This window comes from Musca domestica, unplaced genomic scaffold, assembly GCF_030504385.1.
Source record: "Musca domestica strain aabys unplaced genomic scaffold, Musca_domestica.polishedcontigs.V.1.1 7, whole genome shotgun sequence".
Taxonomy (NCBI): Eukaryota; Metazoa; Arthropoda; class Insecta; order Diptera; family Muscidae; genus Musca; species Musca domestica.
In genome coordinates this window covers 8,224,516-8,249,080 of record NW_026712383.1, presented here as the reverse complement: position 1 = coordinate 8,249,080, position 24,565 = coordinate 8,224,516, and the positions used below count along the sequence as shown (strand labels likewise).

General features: G+C 36.1%; 1 protein-coding gene across 1 annotated transcript in view; it reads left to right on the top strand.

Moving 5' to 3' along the window:
- The window catches only part of LOC101888652 (gamma-aminobutyric acid type B receptor subunit 1), a 313,388-nt gene that overhangs the window by 276,250 nt on the left and 12,573 nt on the right, over positions 1 to 24,565 (top strand). Inside the window, exons 7-12 of the mRNA XM_059130223.1 lie at positions 260 to 425; positions 508 to 751; positions 11,222 to 11,371; positions 14,931 to 15,073; positions 23,725 to 23,848; positions 24,142 to 24,258. Coding sequence (XP_058986206.1) covers positions 260 to 425; positions 508 to 751; positions 11,222 to 11,371; positions 14,931 to 15,073; positions 23,725 to 23,848; positions 24,142 to 24,258 — 944 coding nt within the window. The remainder of the gene's footprint in view (positions 1 to 259; positions 426 to 507; positions 752 to 11,221; positions 11,372 to 14,930; positions 15,074 to 23,724; positions 23,849 to 24,141; positions 24,259 to 24,565) is intronic.

Sequence of the window (24,565 nt, the reverse complement as noted above, 5' to 3'; positions counted from 1 at the left end):
TACTTATTTTTTTTTTTCGCAAAAATTCCTCCGCCATTTTTTTAACCCTTCTCTTTAATTCAACGCCATTCATATTGTAGTTGTTACTTCCTATTTTTACACAAACCGAACCAAATGACCTGAATATAATTAGCAAAGCTTACATTTGTATTTTCTTATGAATATCTTATAAAGTCTCTGTTGAGAGAATTTATTTTGCGTGACTGCATTTTGGCCATTTGTTATTAAATTTATTCCCCTCTCTTGTGACCACTTTTAGGCTGGTACGAGGACAATTGGTACGAAGTCAATTTAGAAAATGAAGATATTTCATGTACCGTCGAACAGATGCGTATGGCTGCCGAAGGCCATCTAACCACAGAGGCTCTGATGTGGAATCAGAATAATCAAACAACCATATCGGGCATGACAGCCGATGGATTTCGGTGAGTAATTTAAGTTAATATTTAATATTAAATGATTTTTGTGATTGTAATTTATTAACCACTCCCACCCTCCCTTGCACAGCTTGCGTCTGAATCAAGCCTTAAAAGAAGAAGGTTTCGATATTAGCAACGACCGCTATCCAGAAGGCTATCAGGAAGCCCCACTGGCCTATGATGCCGTTTGGAGTGTGGCCTTGGCCTTTAATCGCAGCATGGAAAGACTGAGGCATCGCAATAAAACCTTAAAGGAATTCACATACAACGACAAAGACATAGCTGATGAAATTTATGCAGCGATGAATTCAACGCAATTTTTAGGAGTATCGGTGAGTATTTGGTTGGGGGAAAAGGAGTTGTGGTTATGAATGTGTGTTTGTGTGTGGATAGATGAGTGAGCAGATGAATGGTTGAATGTGAATATATTTTGGTATGCTGATGACAATGTGACTCAAATTGGAACATAAAGTTGTTGTTGGATGAAAACTTTTATTCGATTGTCCTTAATGTGTTTTAAATAGCTACCCAAAAAATCGGATAGCCGGACCTGTCCGCTAAAAAGTAAAGTGATTTATTCAACATATGTATAGACATCGATTTATGATATATAGTTAATAAGTACCTGTGCTTTTAACGTGGTAAATAGCTTGTATGAATTGTAATAAGGTCAGTTTTTTCCATCAATCAGGTAAGGGTTAAGAGACCATAAAATAATAGACAATACATAAAATATGCAGCCTGTTATTAGACTTATCTGTCTGACTGACGGATGAGAAACAACGTCCAGACGAAACGGCTGAAGCTAGAATCTTGAAATTTTCCGCGCCGGGCAGTCTTGGTGCGTAGATGTGTGATAAAGCTTTTTTGAGAACATGTATTAGAAGGTTACGAATTTTTTAAATTTTGTACTGGACAAACGGAATAATCTAAAATTCTGAAATTTGGAATGAGAGTCATTGATGTAATACAGAATAAATGTAACAAAGGTACTATTTAGTATTACTTAAACAGATAGAGGTATACATTTAATATTTGGTACGAAAATCATGGTTTTTGTTCGAAGTGTACTAAATGGTACTAAATTTAAAACAGTTTGGTTTATGCTGGGCGGATGAAATAGGAATTTTGATATTTTGTACAGGGTTTCCCATATTCGACGGACCTTTGGGCCCAATCCAATCGAAGGCTTCTCCGCGGGCATCATTCTTTGAGTCAATTGAATTTTGTACGGGAACAAATGCAAATCAATGCGAATAATCCGTTGTAAAGTGGACCGAGCCATGCCCAACTGCTGAGAACGGCGTTTTTGGGATGTTCTTGGGGACCTCTCAACACTGGCTCGCACGGCAGCGATATTCTCGGCCGATCGCCTTGGTCGACTTTTATATGGCCTCTTCGGATTAGAAAGAGCCTTACCAGTTGAAAATTTTTCGTATAAACGCTTAATGGTGTTCTTAGAAGGCGCACTTCTCACATATTTTTTTTTTCACAATTGACTTCTTCTGTTGAATGTAAATGTCAACTATAGAGCGCTCGCGTGGCGTGTATTGGTTCATGGTAAAAATCTGCTTAGACTGACGCTTCAAACGCGGTATGTCATTAAGCGATGTGACATCTCTGTCAAAAGTTATGGCGTTGCCAGATGGGTCCGTCGAATATGGGCAACCCTGTATTATGGTCCCTTTTGGTGGCACGCTACTGATATAGAGGTTAATTTGGAAATGTGTACTGGAAGTGCACGGAGAGTACTAAATAGTACTATACAGGGTGAGATAAAAAAACGCAACAAAGTCAAACGACATCATTTTTACATTTTTATACCCACCTCCATAGTATGGAGGGTATATTAAGATTGTCATTCGGTTTATAACACTGGAAATATACACTTTAGACGCCACAAAGTATATATATTCTTGATCAGCATAAAATTCTATGTCGATTTAACAATGTTTGTCCGACTGTCCGTCTGTGGAAACCACTCTAGCTTCCGAACGAAATGAAGTATAAAATTTTACAACTTTTAAAAATTTACTCAAATGTGTATTATGTCTGCAGGATTTTTGGTACTGAAAATGGGCCACATCTTTGTATAGCCCCCATATAATGGTACCTCCCGCTATTCGGTATTTTGTTGACTTTAGCGAAACTATTTCAAATTTAGTATTTGAAGTTCGTAATGAATACTACAGCCTATGACAGAAAATTGTCTGTGCAGGTCCACTTCTTCGTATAGCGGTACTTCCCATTTTTCGGTATTTTGATGATTTTAGCGACATTATTTATCGGAACTATTTCAAATTTAGTGTTTGAAGTTCGTAATGAATACTATAGCCTATGGCAGAAAATTGTCTGTGCAGGCTTATGACAAAAGTTGCGTATGCAGGTCCACGTCCTCACATAGACCCTAATATATGGCCACATTCGGTTTTTTTAAGATTTAAACAGAATTTTTAATGGATTTTATTTTTTTGAAAATTGCCAAATTTGCACCAAATGGTGGAGGGTAGTCAAAGTTAGAAACTACAGTTTATGGCCTTCAAACGGCCAATGAAACCGTCACACGCTGCCCGAATGTTGCTCTGCGGTATTTTGGCCCATTCCTTCGATGTGTTTGTTTTAGGTAATCGACACTGTGGTATTTTTTAGTGCCAACTTTGCTTTCCAAAATACTCCAGACACAATAGTCCAACGGATTGGTATCCCGAGACATTGGTGGCCATTGTGCTCTGGAAATGAAGCGAGGAACCTCATTTTGTAATCATTCTTGGATGGCGCGTACTGAGTGCGATGGTGCTGAGTCCTGTTGGAATGTCCAAGGTCGGCGGCCAAAATGTTTGCGTGCTCAAGGCTTTAGTACACCCTCCAGAATGTTTTAGCAATCATATTCGGAATTTTTTTCTGAGAACGACCATCGGCTGTTATGGCGGCCCACACCATCACCATGGCCGGCACTTGAGTTCTGGTGGCCAACCGAAGATGCACATTTTCAGCTGACCTCTTTGCCAAATAAACACGATAATTTTCACCACTTTCAGCCAAGCGAAGCAACTCTTCAGCACTTTTGAGTCTATTTTTTTCGGTTGGGGTGTAAGTTCTTGCACTTTTTGGAATTTCAATGGCTTACCACGAGATAATTTTTCAATATATGCTGAATGGAATATTGCGATATGTTCATCTCACGAGCCATTTTACAGCTACTGCGACGCTGCTTTCGATCAAGTCGCATCTTTACTTTTCAAACCATTTGTTCAAACCATAAAGAAATCACACTACCACGCTTGAGTTCCATCACGAATAACAGTTTTTCTGGAAAATCCTCACCAAAATGCTTTTGTACGCTTGCAAAAAATATAATGAGCTGTCACTGGAATAATTTTAACAGCTGTCGGACGAGTGGCTTAAAAATGAAAGCAGTCTGAAGTTGGTTGCAGTTTTTTCATCTCACCCTGTATGTGTATAGGATCGCGATATGGAATGGCTTTGCAAATGAGTACTACAATGTTATGAAAAGTACTTAATGTTACTAAATTTGGTATTGAGTGAATGAATAACGTTAAAATCCCAAAATTTGATATTGAGGACTCTGTTGTTATCTGGTAGTGGTTTCGCGATTGCAGTCTATAATTGTTCGAAAAGTATAAAATGGTATTCCTATTGGATCACTGTTATTGTCTAGGATGGATGGATGTGAATTGTTTCTTATTTGCGTACTAAATTTGATATTGGGTGATGGTATAGATCTCAAATTTGATGTGGATGTCACTGTTGGTTACATATAGAGAAGTTGTAATTGTTTTGGACAAAAAAAAAAAAAATGAATGTGGGTCCATTGGGGTCTAAAACATAGGTTCGACATATATGGACCGGCTCGACATATTCAAGACCATGTAGTTGGTACGATGATAATCGTCTTAATTGTATTCTGATGTGGTCTGTAGTTGACTTTATGAAAATCGGTTCAATCGCGTGTATTCAGACTGGTTTTTTAAAACGTAATGTCGGAGGTCATTTTTATTTGGCCGCTCACCGAAGCTGATGTTATCATCAGGTATTGCATTGACTGTTACAATTCTGCAATTGCTCACACTTTATGGTTGTCTCCGCTACATGCTTCGCTGGGGAGTAACGAAATTGCCTACGAAAATATCAGCCAATGGTAGAAATGCGTTGAGGATGTTTTATTGTTATGTGCAATGATATTGGATTTTTTTTTGTGTCATAGAAATGTATGCACATCCACGCAAGCTGTCCTCTATTTCCAATGAAATGCATTACCACTTTCTCATACATACATTGCATTTTGGCATCCAACCCACTTTGTATACTATTACAATCTTTCCGCCCAAAACTCTTTCAGACATCTACTCCTGAAGCATAAAATGCCTGTTTTGTGACCAATTCATAACACTCCTTTGATATAATCAGTACACAGATACACATAGTGTTTTCACATCTACCATAAAAACAAGTCATCATAAATATCGCGTTCTACATGACTCACGGCAAGTGTAAAAGATGTGCAACATAACGCAATGCTACTACACAGGTCAAATGTGTTTTCTAAAAACTGAAAAACGCCCCATTTATGTCCACACCAGTGGTAAGCGATGCCAGCCAAACATTCAGCTCAGTAACCAACCACATACTTTATGACCGCAAACCCGAAGTGTAAAAGATGCTGGTTAGTAAAAACGAAAAATATGAACAACATAAAATGTTGACATTTTGCCAAAAAAAGAAATTGAAAAAGACCAAAGAGCATAAACTTGTACATATATCATCGCCATGGATTCGAAAAACAACAGTGTAAATTCAGGGTGAAAAAATCAACGGCTAGTGTCATAGATTTCAAAGTAAAAGTTTAAATCTCCTGGGTCTCAAGTTAACGGGTATGAGGGTGAGAAGGAATGCGATACTAGAAACAAGCCAAAATGTTTTTTAGAAAAGAATCTTTTCTACGCTCTGCCACAACTTAGAGAATCTTAAAATATCATGGCATTGTGAGACGAAACATCGTAGAATTAAGCTCGATGTTATCAAGCTAAAAAGTATCTGCCTCAGCCAACGTACGATTATTTAAAAATATGTTGACTTCTGTTATGTTTATTCAAATGTTTATGTTTGAGTGAGGAATGCGCCAATATTGACCATTTCGTAACGGACCTAACTAAAAATGATATAAATATAGCGACGTGCCAGATTTGGACTATATTGCTAACTTTACTTTACTTTACATGACATAAATGATAATTTTTATAAAATATTAACATGTACGCGAGATACCAGATATATAGTCGATTGAAGTATTCCATTTTCATGATTCATCTAATACATATAAAACTATTGGTATAGGCAATATTACAAGAAAATCGGACGTTTATATCCGATTTTATGCGAAATCATAAATTCCATATTCAGCTCAGGTTTCTGGTTGAGAGAAAATGTAAGATATTGTAAGTTGTAAAGAATCGCAAGTTAGGGCAGATTTAAGTATTGAAAATTGTGACCCTTTTTGTGTATGGTGCCGGGAGGTGTTCGCAGATATTTATTATCTTCACGACAGATCATGTGTTACCAAAAATGTTTGTATGTGTGAATTTTGCAGAGAGGTGGATGTTTATTTCGCTTTATCGTGCCTTTTTATACCCTCCACCTTGGAAAGAAGGGTATATTAAATCATTCTCATTCCGTTTGTAACATCCCTAAATATTCTTCGTAGACCCCATAATGTATATATATTCATAATCAGCATAAAACTCTAAGACGATTTAACGTTGTCCGTCTGTCTGTTGAAATCACGATATAGCCCACATTATTTGACGTAGAGCGTCAAAATTTAGCAGAATTATTTGTATTGTGTCTAGGATGGTTGGTATTGAAAATGAGATACATCGGTCCACGTTATGGTACAGCCCCATATAACGACACCTCCCGATATTCGGTATTTTGATGATTTTTTCCAACATTTTTTCACGCTTTGGTATAGCCTCCATACAGGGTTGCCCATATTCGACGGACCTTTGGGCCCATTCCAATCGACAGGGCTTGTCCGCAGGCAACATTCTTTGCGTCAATTGAATTTTGTACGGGAACAAATGCAAATCAATGCGAATAATCCGTTGTAAAGTGGACCGAGCCATGCCCAACTGCTGAGAACGGCGTTTTTGGGATGTTCTTGGGGACCTCTCAACACTGGCTCGTACGGCAGCGATATTCTCGGCCGATCGCATTGGTCGACTTTTATATTGCCTCTTCGGATTAGAAAGAGCCTTACCAGTCGAAAATTTTTCGTATAAACGCTTAATGGTGTTCTTAGAAAGCGCACTTCTCACATTTTTTAATTTTTTAAAAGCACGTTGAGTTTTCACAATTGTCTTCTTCTGTTGAATGTAAATCTCAGAGCGTTCGCATGGCGTGTATTGGAGTGAACCAATATATTCCATCTTAACACTAAATCTTGGGTTTATAAAAATATTGGGATGTGTGGAATTTTAAGACAATCGGACTCTTATATCACATTTTATAAGAGTTGTAATTATTTAAAATTTTTAAGCTTTGTGGGGGAGGCACTTGATGGTGTGGACCGATATTATCCATTTTCACCTGACCTAGCACTAATGGAACAACAAATATAAGGAACAATAAATATAAGGATTTGCAAATTTGGAGCAAAATCGGATTATCGTTTCTCTTTCTGTGCAAAAAATAATTTTTGGAAATTTAGACCTTTTGTGGGGGAGGTACCAGAAGACCGATATATTGCATTTTCACACCAGGCCAGGATGTGTGAAATTTGAAGACAATCGGACGCTTACATAACATTTTATAAGAGTTGTAATTATTCAAAGTTCTGACCCTTTGTGGGGAAGGTACTTGGTGGAGTGGACCGATATTGTCCATTTTCGCATCTGACCTAGCCCTGATTCAAATATTAAGATTCGCAAAGTTGGAGCAAAATTGGATTATTCTTTCTATTTATGTGCAATAAATTATTTTCTTTGAAAATTTTGACATTTTATGAGGTAGGTACCAGAAGGAGAGGATCGACATTGTCCATCTCCGAACTCGATCTAAGTTTGACAAAAATATTACGATGTACCAAGTTGGATCAAATCGGATACTCCGGACGGAGGGACATCGCTAGATCGACTACAAGTGTCCTGAAACGGATTTGGTCCAAAGAGGCCTGTGGTCTAAAACCGTTATTTCGACTAGGCAGGTTTTGGCCGCATCAAATGATATATACGCTCTGTAGGTATAAAAAATTGGCTTTTGAAACAATTCCATACATTTAAAAAGAATGGCTTCGGGAAACACCAATGTAACCAGAGAAATCGAAAGTGTAAAAAGGCATTGCTTTTGGGTCAAAATCATCAAATTGGTTTATAGATGACAATCAAGAGGTAGTTCTTCCCATTTTCCCAATTTAATGTACATTTGCTGTTATTTGTTTAAAGATATTTGCTGACCCTACTTTGACATTTTGCTCTTACACATTATAATTCCACTAATATTTTTGTTGTTAAAAAGTTTTACATATCGGTTCATAATTAGGTATAGGCCACATATAGCTTTACTTTCCGATTTTCGGTGTTTTGAATGTTTTGATCACAATTTTAAGACAAAAAAGAAATTGGAAGAAAGAGAGAATAGTGGAAAAAAGTAAGGTGTTATTGGTTTAATATATAGTTATGAGGGTGATCCACGGCTAGAAATCTTGCCGTGTCGTCTTTAGCCACTTAAATGTTCTGGCTAATTAAAGAATTACTGTACTGTTAGAGAACGAAGACAAATCGTGTGACACTTGTTCCCCAACCAACCTGTGTTTTATGTTAATGACATTAGCGACTTTGTTCTCTTCTCTGAGACTGTGGGCTACATTTTTTGGAGATGTTGCATTCCCTTTCGTCCAGCCATTTTTATTGAATTCTCTCCGAGTAGTGTTTATGATTTACCTATAGGATGTGGCACAGGAATGGTTTGACCGAGTTTTTAACTTCAATGGTAGCTGATTCGAATCCTAGCCTAGCAAATTCGTCTGCAGTCTCGCTGTCTGGAATATTGTAATGACCAGGAAACCAACAGAGCTTGATGGACAACCCAGCGTTTTCCAAGCGTCTCCTGCAGTTCAAAACAACCTTAGACTTGATAGTAGAGGTGTTTAGGGCTTTCAGTGCCGCTTGACTATCGACGTAGTGCTCACCGGACTGCTAACCTCGTTGTTCCACGTTACCAACAGGTCTATGGGTTTTTAGACCGCAAAAATTTCCGCCTGGAATACGCTACAGTCTTTGTGAAGATACCTCCACTATTATATATAGGTCCTAAAGAACGGCACTTCCCAATTGTAGGTATATCAGTTGTTGTTTTGTTGTTCTCAGTGTATAAAAGCTTCAAAAATTGTCAATATAGATCCCCAAAAATTAAAGCATTTCGTTGCTACCATTCATTCATTTTTTTTACTGTTCATATCTTAATCAGTAAAAAACAAGTAGGAAACCTCCACCATGGGACTTAAAAACTCCCTTAAACTTCTGTCGAAAAAAAAAACAGTTACAGGGTGAGATGAAAAAACTGCAACCAACTTCAGACTGCTGTCATTCCTAAGCCACTCGTCCCACAGCTGTTAAAATATTCCAGTGACAGCTCATTATATTGTTTACAAGCGTACAAAAACATTTTGGTGAGAATCTTCCAGAAAAAAAGTTATTCCTGATGGAATTCAAGCGTGATAGTGTGATTTCTTTATAAAAGACTGGAAAACCACAAGTGGCTATAGTTAGAGCACTCCTACATTTAAATGTGAATAAATCTTTTGTCTCGTACCATTTCTCGTTACCATGATACTGATAGCATAGCAGGAGATAACAGCAACATCAGCAGAAATGGTTCGAAAAGTAAAGAAGCGACTTTCGATCAAGTCACAATGGCCGAAAAATGGCTCGTGAACTGAACATATCACAATATTCCATTCGGCAAATATTGAAAAATGAGCTCGGGGTTAAGCCATTAAAATTCCAAAAAGTGCAAGAACTTACACCGCAACAGAAAGAAAATAGACTCAAAAGAGCTAAAGAGTTGCTTCGCTTGGCCGAAAGTGATGAACTGCCGTATCTGGTTTTCTCCGACAAGAAAACATTCGTTGTCCAGCAGTTTGTAAACAAACAAAATGATCGTTTTTACTTGCCAAAGAGGTCAGCTGAAAATGTGCACCTTTGGGTGGCCGATGGTCGCTCTCCGCTCGTATTAATCGACCGTGGCATCAGAATAAATGTCGATAATTATCGCGTAAATATTCTGGAGGGTGTATTAAAACCTTGGGCATGCAAACATTTTGGCGGCAGACCTGTGACATTCCAACAGGACTCAGCACCATCGCACTCAGCACGCGCTACCCAAGAATGGTTACAAAATGAGGTTCCTCGCTTCATTTCCAGCGCACAATGACCACCAAAACCTCCGTATACCAATCCGTTGGACTATTGTGTCTGGAGTAATATGTAAAGCAAGGTTGCCCCTAAAAAATACCAAAGTGTCGATCACCTCAAGCAAGCACTTCGCCGCGAATGGGCCAAAATACCGCAGAGCAACATTCGGGCCGCGTGTGACGGTTTCATTGGCCGTTTGAAGGCCATAGTTTGTGCCAAAGTTGACCAATTCATACAAATCTAAACTTAGTCTAAAAGTTGATGCCATTTCCGACATGTTTTGCTTTTATTCAATAAAATTAAAAAAAAAAAAATTGTGGCGTTTGACTTTGTTGCATATTTTTTATCTCACCCTTTTTTTGCGGAGTTAAACAGAAAATCGGATGACCTGAAATCTTAACCGATTTCACCAAATTAAAAGTACTTTCTTCTTGTTGGAATTTGGTCATATGTGCCACATGGGCTGATATTAACCAATCGCAATCGTGGATTTTAAATATTTTTATTATACCTTCCACTATACAATGGAGGGTATATTACAACACCTCGAACACCCCAAAAAGTATATATTTTCCTGATTAGAATAAAATCATAAACCGTTTTAGCGATATCCATCTGATTGTCTGTTGAAATCACGATACAGCCCAATTTATTTGACGTAGAGCTTTGAAACTTGGTCCTAAGTTTATATTATATTCAGGCTGATTGGTATTGAAAAATGGGCTTTTTCTAACCAAATCAGATGAAACTTGAAATTTTGGCTTCATAAAAGGTCTTTTCTCTCCTTGTGCAAACATTTTCGACTAAGGTTCAATAATTGGTACAACCCCTGTATAACGTTACCGCCCACTTTATTGTTATTTGTAAACTTTTACTGTATTTTTCAGCCGATATCACCAGTAGTTGTAGTTTAAAGTTGAACACGTTTGAATCTAGATAATTTTATTTAAATCCTTTTTTTACGATATAGATATGGAGAGTATTGAGAGTTCAGCTCAGCCGAACTTAATTGTTTTACTTCTTTTTCGATCCAAATGTTTTCCATATGAAACTACAATAACCAATTTTACTGGAGTGGTACGATCACCAATTTTACATAGGAGAAACAACACCAGGACATCCCAAACCACAGGATGCACCATGCAACGCAAGTTTAGGAAAACCGTTTCATCCTAGTATTTTAATTTATGACAGATGTATGCGCATATTTATGACCCACACTTTTGTCGCAACAACAAAACCACAAAATGCAAAACGCGCAACCTAGTCGCATTGTTTATTAGCCATGTATGTGTGTGCGTGTGTGACAATTGCAGGACGATGGCATGACACTATAACACATTTCCCTTTTTTGTTGATGTTTAATTTCAGGGTGTTGTGGCGTTCAGCTCTCAGGGAGATCGTATTGCTTTAACGCAAATTGAGCAAATGATTAATGGAAGATATGAAAAATTGGGTTATTATGATACCCAATTGGATAATTTAACGTGGTTGAATTCCGAACGATGGATAGGAGGAAAGGTAAGTAGTAAATGGCTGGACAATAACACAAAATGGAAAACATATTCAATTATTTTGTTTTTATAATTTGCGTGAAGTCAATTCGAATGGTTTATTGAAGAGGTGTAATTTTTTTGAATGAGACCAGTGGGTCGTATTAGTAATAATATTGCGAACATGCAACGTGGAATTAGGAGTGATGGAGGAATATTTTTTTAAGGATATTCGGAGAAATAAGCGTGAATTTTTTTGGAATACTTTTCATCAGTGACATGTTGTGACTCAACTGTAGATTTTTATACCCTACACCACATAGTGGTAAGGGTATTATGTCTTTGTGCATTTGTTTGTAACATGGAGAAGTAAACGAGATAGACCCATAGTTACTTTTGAGAACCTTCATAGAATCACTTTCTGAGTCGATTTATGCATGTCCGTCCGTCTGTCCATGTATTCTTGTGAACAAAATGCAGGTCGCATTTATTATCCGATTGAGATGAAAATTTCCAAACAATATCTTTTTGGCCCAAGGACGAACCCTATTGAAATTGGTGAGAATCGGATAAAATTTAGATATAGCTCCCATATATATCTTCATCCGATTTCAGGTTAAATGAGCACCAAATGTCCACTATCAATCCAAATTACCTGAATTTTGGCACACCCAACCGAGTTCGGCCTAGAAGCAAGTATATCAAATTTGGAGAAAATCGGTTCAGATATAGCTATAGCTCCCATATATATCGTTCATCCGATTTGATCTTTAAGTCCCTCACATTCCTACTATGCACTCCACAACCGTGATATTTGGTACCAGGTATTAGATGGAGCACAGAAATAGCTGTTTTAAATTTTATCGAAATCGGTTCAGATTTGGATATAGCTCCCATATATATCTTCATCCGATTTCGGGTTAATTGACCACCAAATGGCCAATATCAGCCCAAATGGCCCGAATTTTGGCACATGTGACCGAGATTAGCCTTAAAGCAAATACAACAAATTTGGAGAAAATCGGTTCAGAAACAGCTATAGCTCCCATATATATGTTTTATCCGATTTGGTGTTTAAGCCTCTAACATTCGTAATATGCACTCCACAAGAATGATATTTGGTACCAGATATAAGATACAGCCCAGAAATAGCTGTTTGTAATTTTATCGAAATCGGTTCAGATTTGGATATAGCTCCCATATATATCTTCATCCGATTTCGGGTTAATTGTGCACCAAACGGCCGATATAAGTCCAAATGGACTGAATTTTAGTACATCGGACCAAAATCAGCCTAGAAGCAAGTATATCAAATTTAGTGAAAATCGGTTCAGATATAGATATAGCAACCATATATATGTTTCATCCGATTTAGTGTTTTAGACCCATTCATTCGTAATATTCACTCCACAACCGTGATATTTGGTACCAGGTATTAGATGGAGCACAGGAATAGCTGTTTTAAATTTTATCGAAATCTGTTCAGATTTGGATATAGCACCCATATGTATCTTCATCCGATTTCGTGTTAATTGTGCAACAAATGGCCAATATCAGCCCAAATCACCTGAATTTTCGTACATAAGACCGAATTCAGTCTAGAAGCTAATACGTAAAATTTGGAGAAACCCGGTTCAGAGATAGCTATAGTTCGTAAAATGCACGATAGAATTAGATAGATTTTGATTTTGTACCAAATATCTCATAGAGCTCTGAAATGCCCTGTATAAACCTTTTTACGAGAGCTCTACTAAATATGCATAGTGGTGTAGGGTATCATATAGTCGGCCCCGCCCGACTTTTGAGCTTTCCTCACTGGTTTTAAATAGTTTTCCAATAAATAGTTTTCCAATAGAGGTCGCCTATCCACCAGATGGTGATTAGGATGGCTCTTATAGCAAAGCAAGTATCGACAGGTAAGAGTTCGTAAGAGATAGTCGACTGTTGTGAAAGGAGGCACCCTGTTACGATTCTAAGTTGTTCTAACTTCTAATATCATCGCAGACTGATGTGGTATGCGCGAATGATATTAAAAGGCTATCAAATGTGACCACTAACATTCTGGGGTAATCGGCGGTCGGAATTAAAACACCATGGACCGATATAGCCCCATCTCTTGTTGATGCTCAGGAACTGGGAAACTCTTATTCTCACTCTTTCTCTTATGCTGGTAAGGAGTAGCGCCTTCGCTACAGGCGACCAAAGTGATATCGGCCAGTATGATATCGAAATCCTCATGTTAGACCCAACAAAGTATATATATTCTTGATCAGCGTAAAACTCTAAATTAATTTAGCAATGTCCGTCTGTTTGTCTGTCTGTCCGTCTGTCTGTGGTAATCACGCTATCTTTCGAACAAATTGAGATAGAAGGCTAAAATTTTGCACATATGTTTCTTCTTCCAGTAGGCAGGTTAAGTTCGTAAATGGGCCACGTAGGTCCACGGTTTCATATAGCCCGCATATAACGGTACCTCCCGATATTCGGTATTTTGATGATTTTTGCGACATTATTCACTGGAATTGTTTCAAATTTGGCGTTTGAAGTTCGAATTGGATACTACCGCCTAAGACAGAAAATTGTCTATGCAGGTCAACGTCTTCGTATAGCCCCCCACAACGGTACCTCCCGATATTCGGTATTTTGACGATTTGAGCAACATTATTCACCGGAATTGTTTCAAATTTGGTATTTGAAGTTCGCAATGGATACTACAGCCTATGATAGCTCCCATATGACAGAAAATGATCTGTGCAGGTTTACGCCTTCGTATAGCCCCCATATAATGATTTTAGCGACATTATTTACCGGAATTGTTTCAAATTTCGCATTTAAAGTTTGTAATAAATACTACAGCCTATGACAGAAAATTGTCTGTGTGGACCTGTATACCATATAACGGTATCTCCTAATATTCGGTATGTTGACGAGTTTAGTTACAATACCCACGGAAATTGTTTGGGATGTCGTATTTGAAGTTCGAATGGATGCTACAGCCTGTGGCAGGAAATTGTCTATGCATGTCCAGGTCTTCGTAGTAGCCCCATATATCAGTACCTCCCTATATTCGGTATGTTGACGTGTTTAGGTACACTACCCACCGAAATTGTTTGGGATGTCGTATTTTAAGTTCGGATTGGATACTACAGCCTGTGGCAGAAAATTGTGTATGCAGGTCCAGGTCTTCGCACAGCTCCGATATAACGGTACCTCCCTATATACGTTATTTTGATGATTTTAGCTACATTATTCACCGTTTAATATGGTAATGACTTATGACAAACAATGCCTGGACCTAGGTCGTATAGACCCCAATATAAAGGCTATATTCGGTATTTTAAAAGTTTAACAGAATCTTTTAGGGATTTTATTTTTTGAAAATTTCCAAATTCGTTGCAAATGGTGGAGGGTATTCAAAGTTTTTTATTATAGAGTTTATTTATAGCTTTATTTATCCATTATATTATTTTTTTATATTTAAATTTCCATATAATAGAATAGAATAAATATTTTCTTCTTCATATTCCCCATAATAATAAACTTTTTTAATTGTCTTTTTCCTTGTCTACCCCCTCTCCCCCTAACAGGTTCCTCAGGATCGTACAATTGTAAGACGCGTTCTACGCACCGTATCGCTGCCATTATTTGTCTGTATGTGTACAATATCGTGTTGTGGTATAGTTGTAGCATTAGCCCTAATTATCTTTAATATATGGAATAAACATAGAAGGTAAGTTATCAACATTTACAGCATCAATTCTCCACCATATGTGCGAGGGAGAGAGAGAAAGACAAACAAAAAAGTCAGGAAATTTATTGTTTGCACTAAATGCGTTGCATTGTTTCTTAAGTATAAATGCCAGTGTGTGTGTGTTTTCTGGGCTTCAACGGCAAAAGTTTGAATGAAAATAGTTTACCACAATTGTTCTTCGTATGCCATGAATACTCTATGCGTGAACAAAAGGAATTGTTCTACGTATGGACCTAAACCAAAAGTAAACATAGCTACAGGCTCGAAGGAAGTATGCATTTTTCAGCATTGTCTTATTCTTGTGCCCACCGATTGTGAGGAGATGAATACCATGCTGGGTTTTTTGTTTTAGCATTACGCTCATATGGTGAAGGATTATTTTTTTCTTTTCTAAGACAATATGGAGGAATTCTGCGAAGGGTTACTATTATTTTAAAGCACAGCCGGAAAGTGCATGCCACAAATGTTTTTTTTTTTTTTTCATGAAAGATGATTGTTGATGTTTCTACTTTAAATACGATAAAAAATATTTATTTAAACATTTAAAAAATTCTTAAAATTTTTAATGCTATCATACAAATGATAAATGAAAGCATTTATTATGATACTCTTCGCCACTTTGCATATTCAGTATAGCTATCCCTTACAAGATGTCATACTTTAGCATTAAATCGGATGATTTTTAACCGATTATCACCAACTTTGAAGTATTTTCTTTTAGGAGGCTCCGTTTAGACTGATATTAACAATTTGGTGCGCAATAAAAGTCAAATCGAATGAAGATATATATGGGAGCTATATTTAAATTTGAATTTAAATTTTCTCGATGAAATTTGGCAGAGGTATTTCTGGGATGTATCTGATATCTGGTTTGAAACATTATTACCGTGGAATACATATAACGAATATGAGAAACGTCAACACATATATGAAAGATATAGCTGTATCTGAAGCTAATTTCAACAAATTTCATTTCAGTCTCAGAGTGTGATTCTATGAAGATCATCAAAAGGAACTATAGGTCGATGTTGTCTCCTTGTGCATGTAATATCTATATGTATAAAAGAGGAAACGGTTTGTACGTTTTTTTGAAATTTATATAATCAAAAAAAAAAAAAAAAAACAATTTTCCTGAAAATTTCCAGATATATTTTTGAAATTCCACAGAGAACTGAAAGTAGGAGGCATCAAAATCGAAAGTAGGAGGTTGTATGCAAAGATCTTTTGATCGGTCATAGATACAGTTTTACGAAATTTGGTACAGCAACAAATTTACCAAGTTATATTGAAGATTTAGATATAGCTCTCATATATTTTTGCGGCCGATTTCATTTATTTACTGCACCAACCATGCTATGTACCTCTATTTCAATGAAATTTAGAATAGGCAATTTAATTTGTTTAAAAAAATGATTTGCCAAATTATATTGAAATTGTTTCAGATTTGGATATAGTTCCCATACACATTTTCGGCCGATTTCATATTTTTCATATCATATTTTTAACTTCATAAAATTTGGAATGTGTAACGAAATTTGAAAGAACTTACATTTGCCAAATTATATTGAAATCGGTTCAGAATTAGATATATCCCCCATACATATTTTCGGCCGATTTCACTTTAGAGCAGTTATAATTTGGTTTCAGAAGGGACTTATATATGAGGCTCATATCCAATTCTAAATCGATTTTTACTAAATTTGACGGAGATATACACGGGAGTTATATCCAAATCTGAACCGATCTTAATACAATTTGGCAGAGGTATTTCTGGGCTGTATCTGATACCAAATAATATACTTGTGGGGTGTATATTACGAATTTGAGGGACTTAAACAACAAACCGAATAAAACATATTTATGGGAGCTATAGTTATATCTAAACGAATTTCAAAATTTCCAAATTTGACGTACTTGCTTCTAAAATGAATTAGGTCGGATGTGCCAAAATTCAGACCATTTGAACTGATGCTGGTCATTTGATGCAAAATTAACCAGAAATCGGTTAAAGATATAAATGAAGCTATATCTTAATTTAAACCGAGTCTCACAAATTTGAATAGCTTTCGTCCTTAGGTCAAATAAATATTGTTTGGAAATTTTCATCTCAATCGGATAATAAAAGCGACCTGTATTTTGTTCAGAAAAAATGTAGAGACAGACGAGCAGACGGACTGACATGCGTAAAATAGAAAGTGATTCTATGAAGACCCTCAAAAAAATTAAATCCGTTAAAAATCCTATTAAAATCTCAAAAATACCGAATTTAGACGTTTTATTAGGGTCTATACGACGACGTTGACCAGCATAAGCAACTTTTGATTTTCATTCATTCAGAGTGATTTTCATTCATTCATTTCATTGACATCGAATTTTATACTGAAAAATAATATATATACTTCGTGGGGTCTAAAATTTATATTTCGAGATGTTTCAAACGGAATGATGGACTTAATATACCATCCATACTACGGTGGAGGGTATAAAAAATCGGTTAATCGGTTTTGTCGACAGATGCATACCCTCAGCCAATGTTAGATTATTTGAATATATTTTGACGTTTGTTTTGATTATTAAAATTGTTGGCCCTCTATGAAGTATGTTCCGAAGGTATTTATCCATTTCGCATCGGACCTAAATAGATATGGTTATAGGTTTGGACTATGGAATTCACTTTATATAAGATATGTGATATTTTTTAGAAAATGTCAAAATGCCATATATCGTCGACCAAAGAATTCCATTTTCGCAGATATATATCATATGCATAACAGAACTTGTGTTAGCAAAAATTTTGGTATATGTGAAGTTTGAGGAGAGTTGAATGTTTTCTTTGAATGTTTTGTTTGTCAAAATCTTAAACCCTATGTGGGGGAGGTACCAAAAGAAATGGTCTGATCTCTGGCATCTTCATAACAGATCTTGTGTTGATGGAAATATTGGGATATACCAAGTCTGAATGGAATCGGATGTTAATTTCGCATTTTATGAGCTTCATGAGTATTTAAAATGTTGACCCCTTGTGGGAGAGGTACCAAGACTTCACAGCAGATCTTGTGTTAGTAGAAATAATGGGATGTGTGAAACATGAAGAGAAGCGGATGCTTATTTCTGATTTTATGATCCTTTTATTCTTTCAAAATTTTAGATCCTTTGTGAGGGAAGTTCCCATGGTCACACCAGACCTAGGGTTAATAAAAATATAGTGATGTGTGTAATTTAAAGACAATCGGACTCTTACATCACATTTTAAGAGAGTTATAATTATCATAAATTTTGACCCTTTGTGGGGGAGATACCAGAGGGAGTGGACCGATATTGTCTATTTTCTTACCTGACCTAGAAATGATGCAAATATTGGGATTTGCAAAATTAGAACGAAATCGGATTATCTTTTCCCTTCCTAGATCGCCTCCAAATGTCATGAAACGGATTAAGTACAAAGAAACCTATGGCCTAAAACAATTATTTCGACGAGGCACGTTTTGGCCGTATCAAATGATATATACCCTCTCTAGCCACTTGGCTGAGGGTATAATAATACACTCAAATTTTTAAGACTGGTCCACGTTTAATCATAGTTGCAATAAAACGGAGAGATCTCCGGTTAAAAAAAATAATTTAAAGATTTTAGGTACATTTTTAAATTAACTGAAAGAACGAAAGGCTTTGCTAAGTTATGTGGTCCGACAGAGTAATACACAATTTGACGCCCTGACCATTTTTTCACACCACCATCACGGTTGGTAAAACAATGTGTAACGCAGTCGGAATTCTCCGCTTTTTAAATTCCCTCATTGTTTAAATTTTCAGCGATGCGTAAAACCATTTAACATCTGAGGAACAGAACAGTCATCCATTTAACCAGCGATGCAACCATATGCTTTGTTTCTTTTAAACAATGGCGTTTCTATTCTCTTTCGCTCTCGAAGGGACGAAAAAAAATACAAAGGACCCAGAGAATGAAATGTGTGTTTGCTCTTGCTTTCTCTATGCGTTGCAAAGTGTTTTGACCGCTTGCTGTGTAGATGTATGGGTCTACTATTTAAGGTGCAAATACTGGCAAAATTAAATGTTTGCGTTTCATTTAAAGGTTAAATTTTCTTTGGGGAAATTGTTGGAATTTTTTTCACCATTTCGTTGAGCCCTGTCACAGGTATAGAAGGCTATTTTTACTTTTAATTATTATTAAAACTGGCCATAGTTTATAGAGAATATTTTCATGTTTAAGAAACTATTTCTAAACGACTGTTCGGCGTTTTGCTGTTGATTAATTTAAAATTACAATTTGTCTCTCCAAAACTTTTCGTTTTGCAGAAAAAGTTTTTTTTTTTCGAATGAAATTTACACCACTGTATAAAGAGAATCTTGCGTCTCTACTCTTTTGCGTTGCAACTTGAATAAACAACAGTATCTGCATCGTTGTCTACATCCAATGCCATCATTTATGTCAGCGAAATAAACTATGTATGCGGCACACATAGTTCCGCACAAAAATGTTAAAAAAATCGCCACTGCAGCCATGCTTTGTTCGGCAAACAAATTTCCACTTTTTGCCGAGTTTACAGCATGACAATGTTATGTACGATTATTTGAGTGGATGGGCGAGGTACCTCACATATATCAACATAAATTAAGGATAACCTAGTCAGTGGCACAGATTTGCCATGAAAATCTGTAGCTTTTTTCTGTGTGTGCTGGTGAGCACAGAATTGCACAATGACTAAATAAAGTTTTCTTGATATTCCAATATATAAGGAGTTGCATTTTTCGAGGAAAAATATGTTGAGAGGTGTGTAATTTTAAATCTACTCAATTTTTATGTGGCTACTAACAACATTTTTCTCGACTTATTCCCGTTTTTTAATTAAAATAAATTTAAAACCTGTAAAGAAACGCCGAAAGTCGGGCGAGGTCGACTTTATGATCTGAACTTATCTGTATAAAATTTAGCAGAAGCATTTCTATGCTGTATCTGAACAAGGCATCAAATATGGTTGTTGTGAAGTGCATTTTAGGGGTGAGAGGGACTTAAACAAAAAATATATAAGAACTTATAGCTATATCTGAACCGATCAAATTTGAAAACTTTTTTGATGCATTCGATCAATTCGGGCTTATACAAATGATTCGTTTATACAAACCATTTAAGGTGCAATAAACTTGAAATGAATATATGTGGGAGCTATATCCAAATCTGAAGCGATCTCGATAAAATTTGGCAATGGCAATTACCCGAATATCGTTGTTTTGTGCTGTGGCTGTGGAGGAAAAAAATACAATTTGCATGGACAGTATATTTGAGAGTTATAGCTATATCTAAACCGATTTTCACCAAATTCTACGTGTTTGTATCTGGACTTAATGTGGTCGTATGTGTCAAATGCCATCATAGTTGGACTAATATAACACATATCTAAATTTTGACCGATTATCTCCAATTTAACTAGGGTTCGTCAATGGGTCAAATAAATGAAATGAGGGACAGACGGACGGACAGGCATAAATCGACTCAGAATGTGATTATATACAGATCATCATAAGGAAATATGGGTCTATCTCGCTTCCTTGTCTATGTTACAAACAAATACACAAAGATGTAATACCCTGACCAGAGTGTAGTGTAGGGTATAAAAATAATAACCGATATTGCCCGAACTTGACATAATATGGTAGTTATATTGGTATATTACATTTGCCATTCCGTAAATTTAGTATTGCGTCAACGCATACTGCTTAAAATCTGAAATTTAGCGTTTGGATTACTGTTAGTGTATAGGGTTGAGATTTGAGGATGATATTGTAAATACATCCTAAAAAGTATTAAATGGTACCTTATTTGGTATTTGGTTAAGGGATTGAGTTGGAAGTCTGAAATTTGGCATAAGGAGCACCTTTTATAAGGTTTGGTTGATACATGGCAGGGAATTTTAAAATACGTACTTAAAGGTACCAAATAGAATTAGCTTTGGTATTTGGGAAAGGAATAGGACTAACAAGTAAAAAACATTAAGTTCGGCCAAAACATGTGCTCTATACGAAAACGTGAACTATGTTTCGCCATAGGTGCTAGAACCCATTATAACCTACAAATACAAAACCAATTTTTTGACAAATCCGTGAAAAAATGTGGTGAAAATCGAATCGAATATCGGGAGGTACTGATATATAGCGGCTATACCAAAACGTGGATCGATATAAATTTTGAAGCTCTACAGATAGGCGGATACCGTTAAATCGACTTAAAATTTTATGCTGATCGTGAATATATATACTTTCTGGGGTCTACGACTAATATTTAGGAATGTTACAAGGTAGAGGGTATAAATTTCATAAAATTCAAAGTAGAGGCTATAAATATCTGAAATATTAAAGGGGTTTTCGAAATTCTAACAATACGTGAACCAAAAATGAAGTGGCCTAAGTTTGGTGCCATTTGAACGGATGGTTGAAAAATCCTGAAATTTGTTTGTATTCTTTGAATTGATTTGATGAAAGGATGTTGTTTTGGACTTGTGTACTAAATGTTAGAATTGTAATAAATAGTACTAAATTTGATTTAAGTCGGATGAGGTGAGAGGTGCTTTACTAAATGTACTAAATAAGTATTTAATGTCATTAGATTTTGTATTTGGGCAAGGGATTGTCATGGAAATCTAAAATAAAAGTGTATTGAAGTTAGGTATTCAATTTATAGCTAGATATTAATAAAATGCGCTTTTATACCCTGCACCACAAGGTGATCAGTGTTTTTGTGCCTTTATTTGTAACAGGAAAAGGGAAACGAGATAGACCTATAGTTCCTTTTGATGATCTGTATAGAATCACATTCTGTGTCGATTTATGCATGTCCGTGCGTCTGTCCATGTATTTTTGTAAACAAAGTACAGATCGCATTTATTGCCCGATTCAGATGAAATTTTGCACAGATAATTTGTTGGACCCAAGGAACGAACTCTATTGAAATTGGAGACAATCGGTCAAAATTTAGGTAGAGCTTACATATAGGGTTGCCCATATTCGACGGACCCATCTGGCAACGCCATAACTTGTGACAGAGATGTCACACCGCTTAATGACATACCGCGTCTGAAGCGTCAATCCAAGCAGATTTTTACCATGAACCAATACACGCCACGCGAGCGCTCTGAAATAGTTGAAATTTACATTCAAGAGAAGAAGTCAATTGTGAAAACTCAAAGTGCTTTTAAAACATTAAAAATGTGAGAAGTGCGCCTTCTAAGAACACCATTAAGCGTTTATCGAAAAATGTTCGACTGGTAAGGCTCTTTCTAATCCGAATAGGCCATATAAAAGTCGACCAAGGCGATCGGCCGAAAATATCGCTGCCGTACGAGCCAGTGTTGAGAGGTTCCCAAGAACATCCCAAAAACGCCGTTCTCAGCAGTTGGGCATGGCTCGGTCCACTTTACAACGGATTATTCGCATTGATTTGCATTTGTTCCCGTACAAAATTCAGTTGACGCAAAAAATGTTGCCTGCGAACAAGCCTCGTCGATTGGAATGGGCCCATGGGTCCGTCGAATATGGGCAACCCTGTATATATTTTCGTCCAATTTGCCTTGTATTGTGCACCAAATTTGTAATATCAGCCCAAATAGTATGGCACGTACGACCAAATTGGACCTGAAAATAAATATGCCAAATTTGATCGAAATCGGTTCCGATAGAGCTATAGCTCCCATATATATTGCCCGATCTGTTATTTTTATCCTCCGCATTCATAATATGCACTCTGCAATAAAAATATTTAAGGAAATATATCAAATATAACTCATAAATACTCTTGCTAAATTTTACCGAGGTTGGTTAATATTTGGATATAGTTCCCATATGTATCTTCGTACGATTTGCCTTTTATTGTTCACCAAACGTGTAATAGTAGCCCAAATTGTATCTAGAAACCAGTATGTCAAATTTGGTGGAAATCGGTTCAGATATAGCTATAGGTCCCATACATATTGTTCATCCGATTTGTTGAATTTGCCCTGCATAGCCGTAATATGGACTCCGTAGAAACGATATTCGGGGAAATATATCAAATACAGCTCAAAAATATCATCGCCAAATTTTATCGATATCGTTTCAGATTTAGATATTGCTCATAGAAATCGATTCGGAGGAGGATATTCCTAACATATATTAGTTCCTTTGGACTTTTAATTATTACTATAATCATAGTTGGTATGATTTACTTCCCACAAATTACCCATTAAAACTTTTATTTGTTATGTGAAGCTCTACTAAATATGCAAAGTGGTGTAGGGTATCATAAAGTCGGCCCGCCCGAAATTAAGACTTTCTTTTCCTGTTATTTAATACATTACATTTGGTGTGAACAATTCTCTTAACGTAAATTCACTCAATATAATTTTCTAGTTCCACATACGTAGTAGCGGATATTTACTAGTATTTCAATAATTAATTATGCGTAATATGTATAAGATGCTGTTAAAATTTCAATTGTGGTAACCTATCTTCGTAGAAAACGAATCCTTTATTAAAACAATAGAAGCGGCAATACCTGATGGTATAATTTCAAAGCAATATTTATTTTAATTAAATTGTTATAAACATTTCAATTATTTGATGTTTTTTCTTCATTTCAGAGTAATACAATCATCACATCCTGTATGTAATACAATTATGTTAATTGGCGTTATTATCTGTTTAACATCCGTCATTTTATTGGGTATTGATGGACGGTTTGTTAGTCCAGATGAATATCCTAAAGTAAGTAAACGAATTTGTTATCAATAACAGAATTTTTTTCCTAAATTATAAAATATTCAAAATATCGTCTTCAACGTAGGATGAAGTCGAAATATTAATTTTACAGAAAAAAAAATATCTTAATAAATATTTTTCCTTGGTCCGGAGCAATTCCGCAATCTTTTACGTTTTCCTGCGTTGTTGGCGATACATGAATTGTTTATTATTATGAATATTATTTAATTAACTGTACGACCTTTAATTTATTTCCTTGTTTTATTTTTTCTTCTTCTTTGTCCTCCAATTACCAACAGGTCTGTCAAGCTAGAGCTTGGCTATTATCCACCGGTTTTACATTAGCTTATGGTGCTATGTTTAGTAAAGTCTGGAGAGTACATCGATTTACCACAAAAGCGAAAAGAGACCCAAAGGTGAGTGAAGTTTATTTAAAAGGTAGATCATTTATCAATTAAAATTCAATTTAAAGTATGGGATTTACAAAACAGTAAAACTTTTTCATAGTCGATATTGTAAAAATTTTACATTTTTTACTACGAAAGCCGATTTTCCCTTTATGATATCGAAAAAAATTGTAAATCTAATAGATTCTTGCAAGTACTGTAAGAGAACCTATTTTTATACCCTCAGCCATATGGCTAGAGAGGGTATATATCGTTTGATACGGTCAAAACGTGCCTAGTCGAATAATAGTTTTAGACCCTAGGTATCTTTGGACCA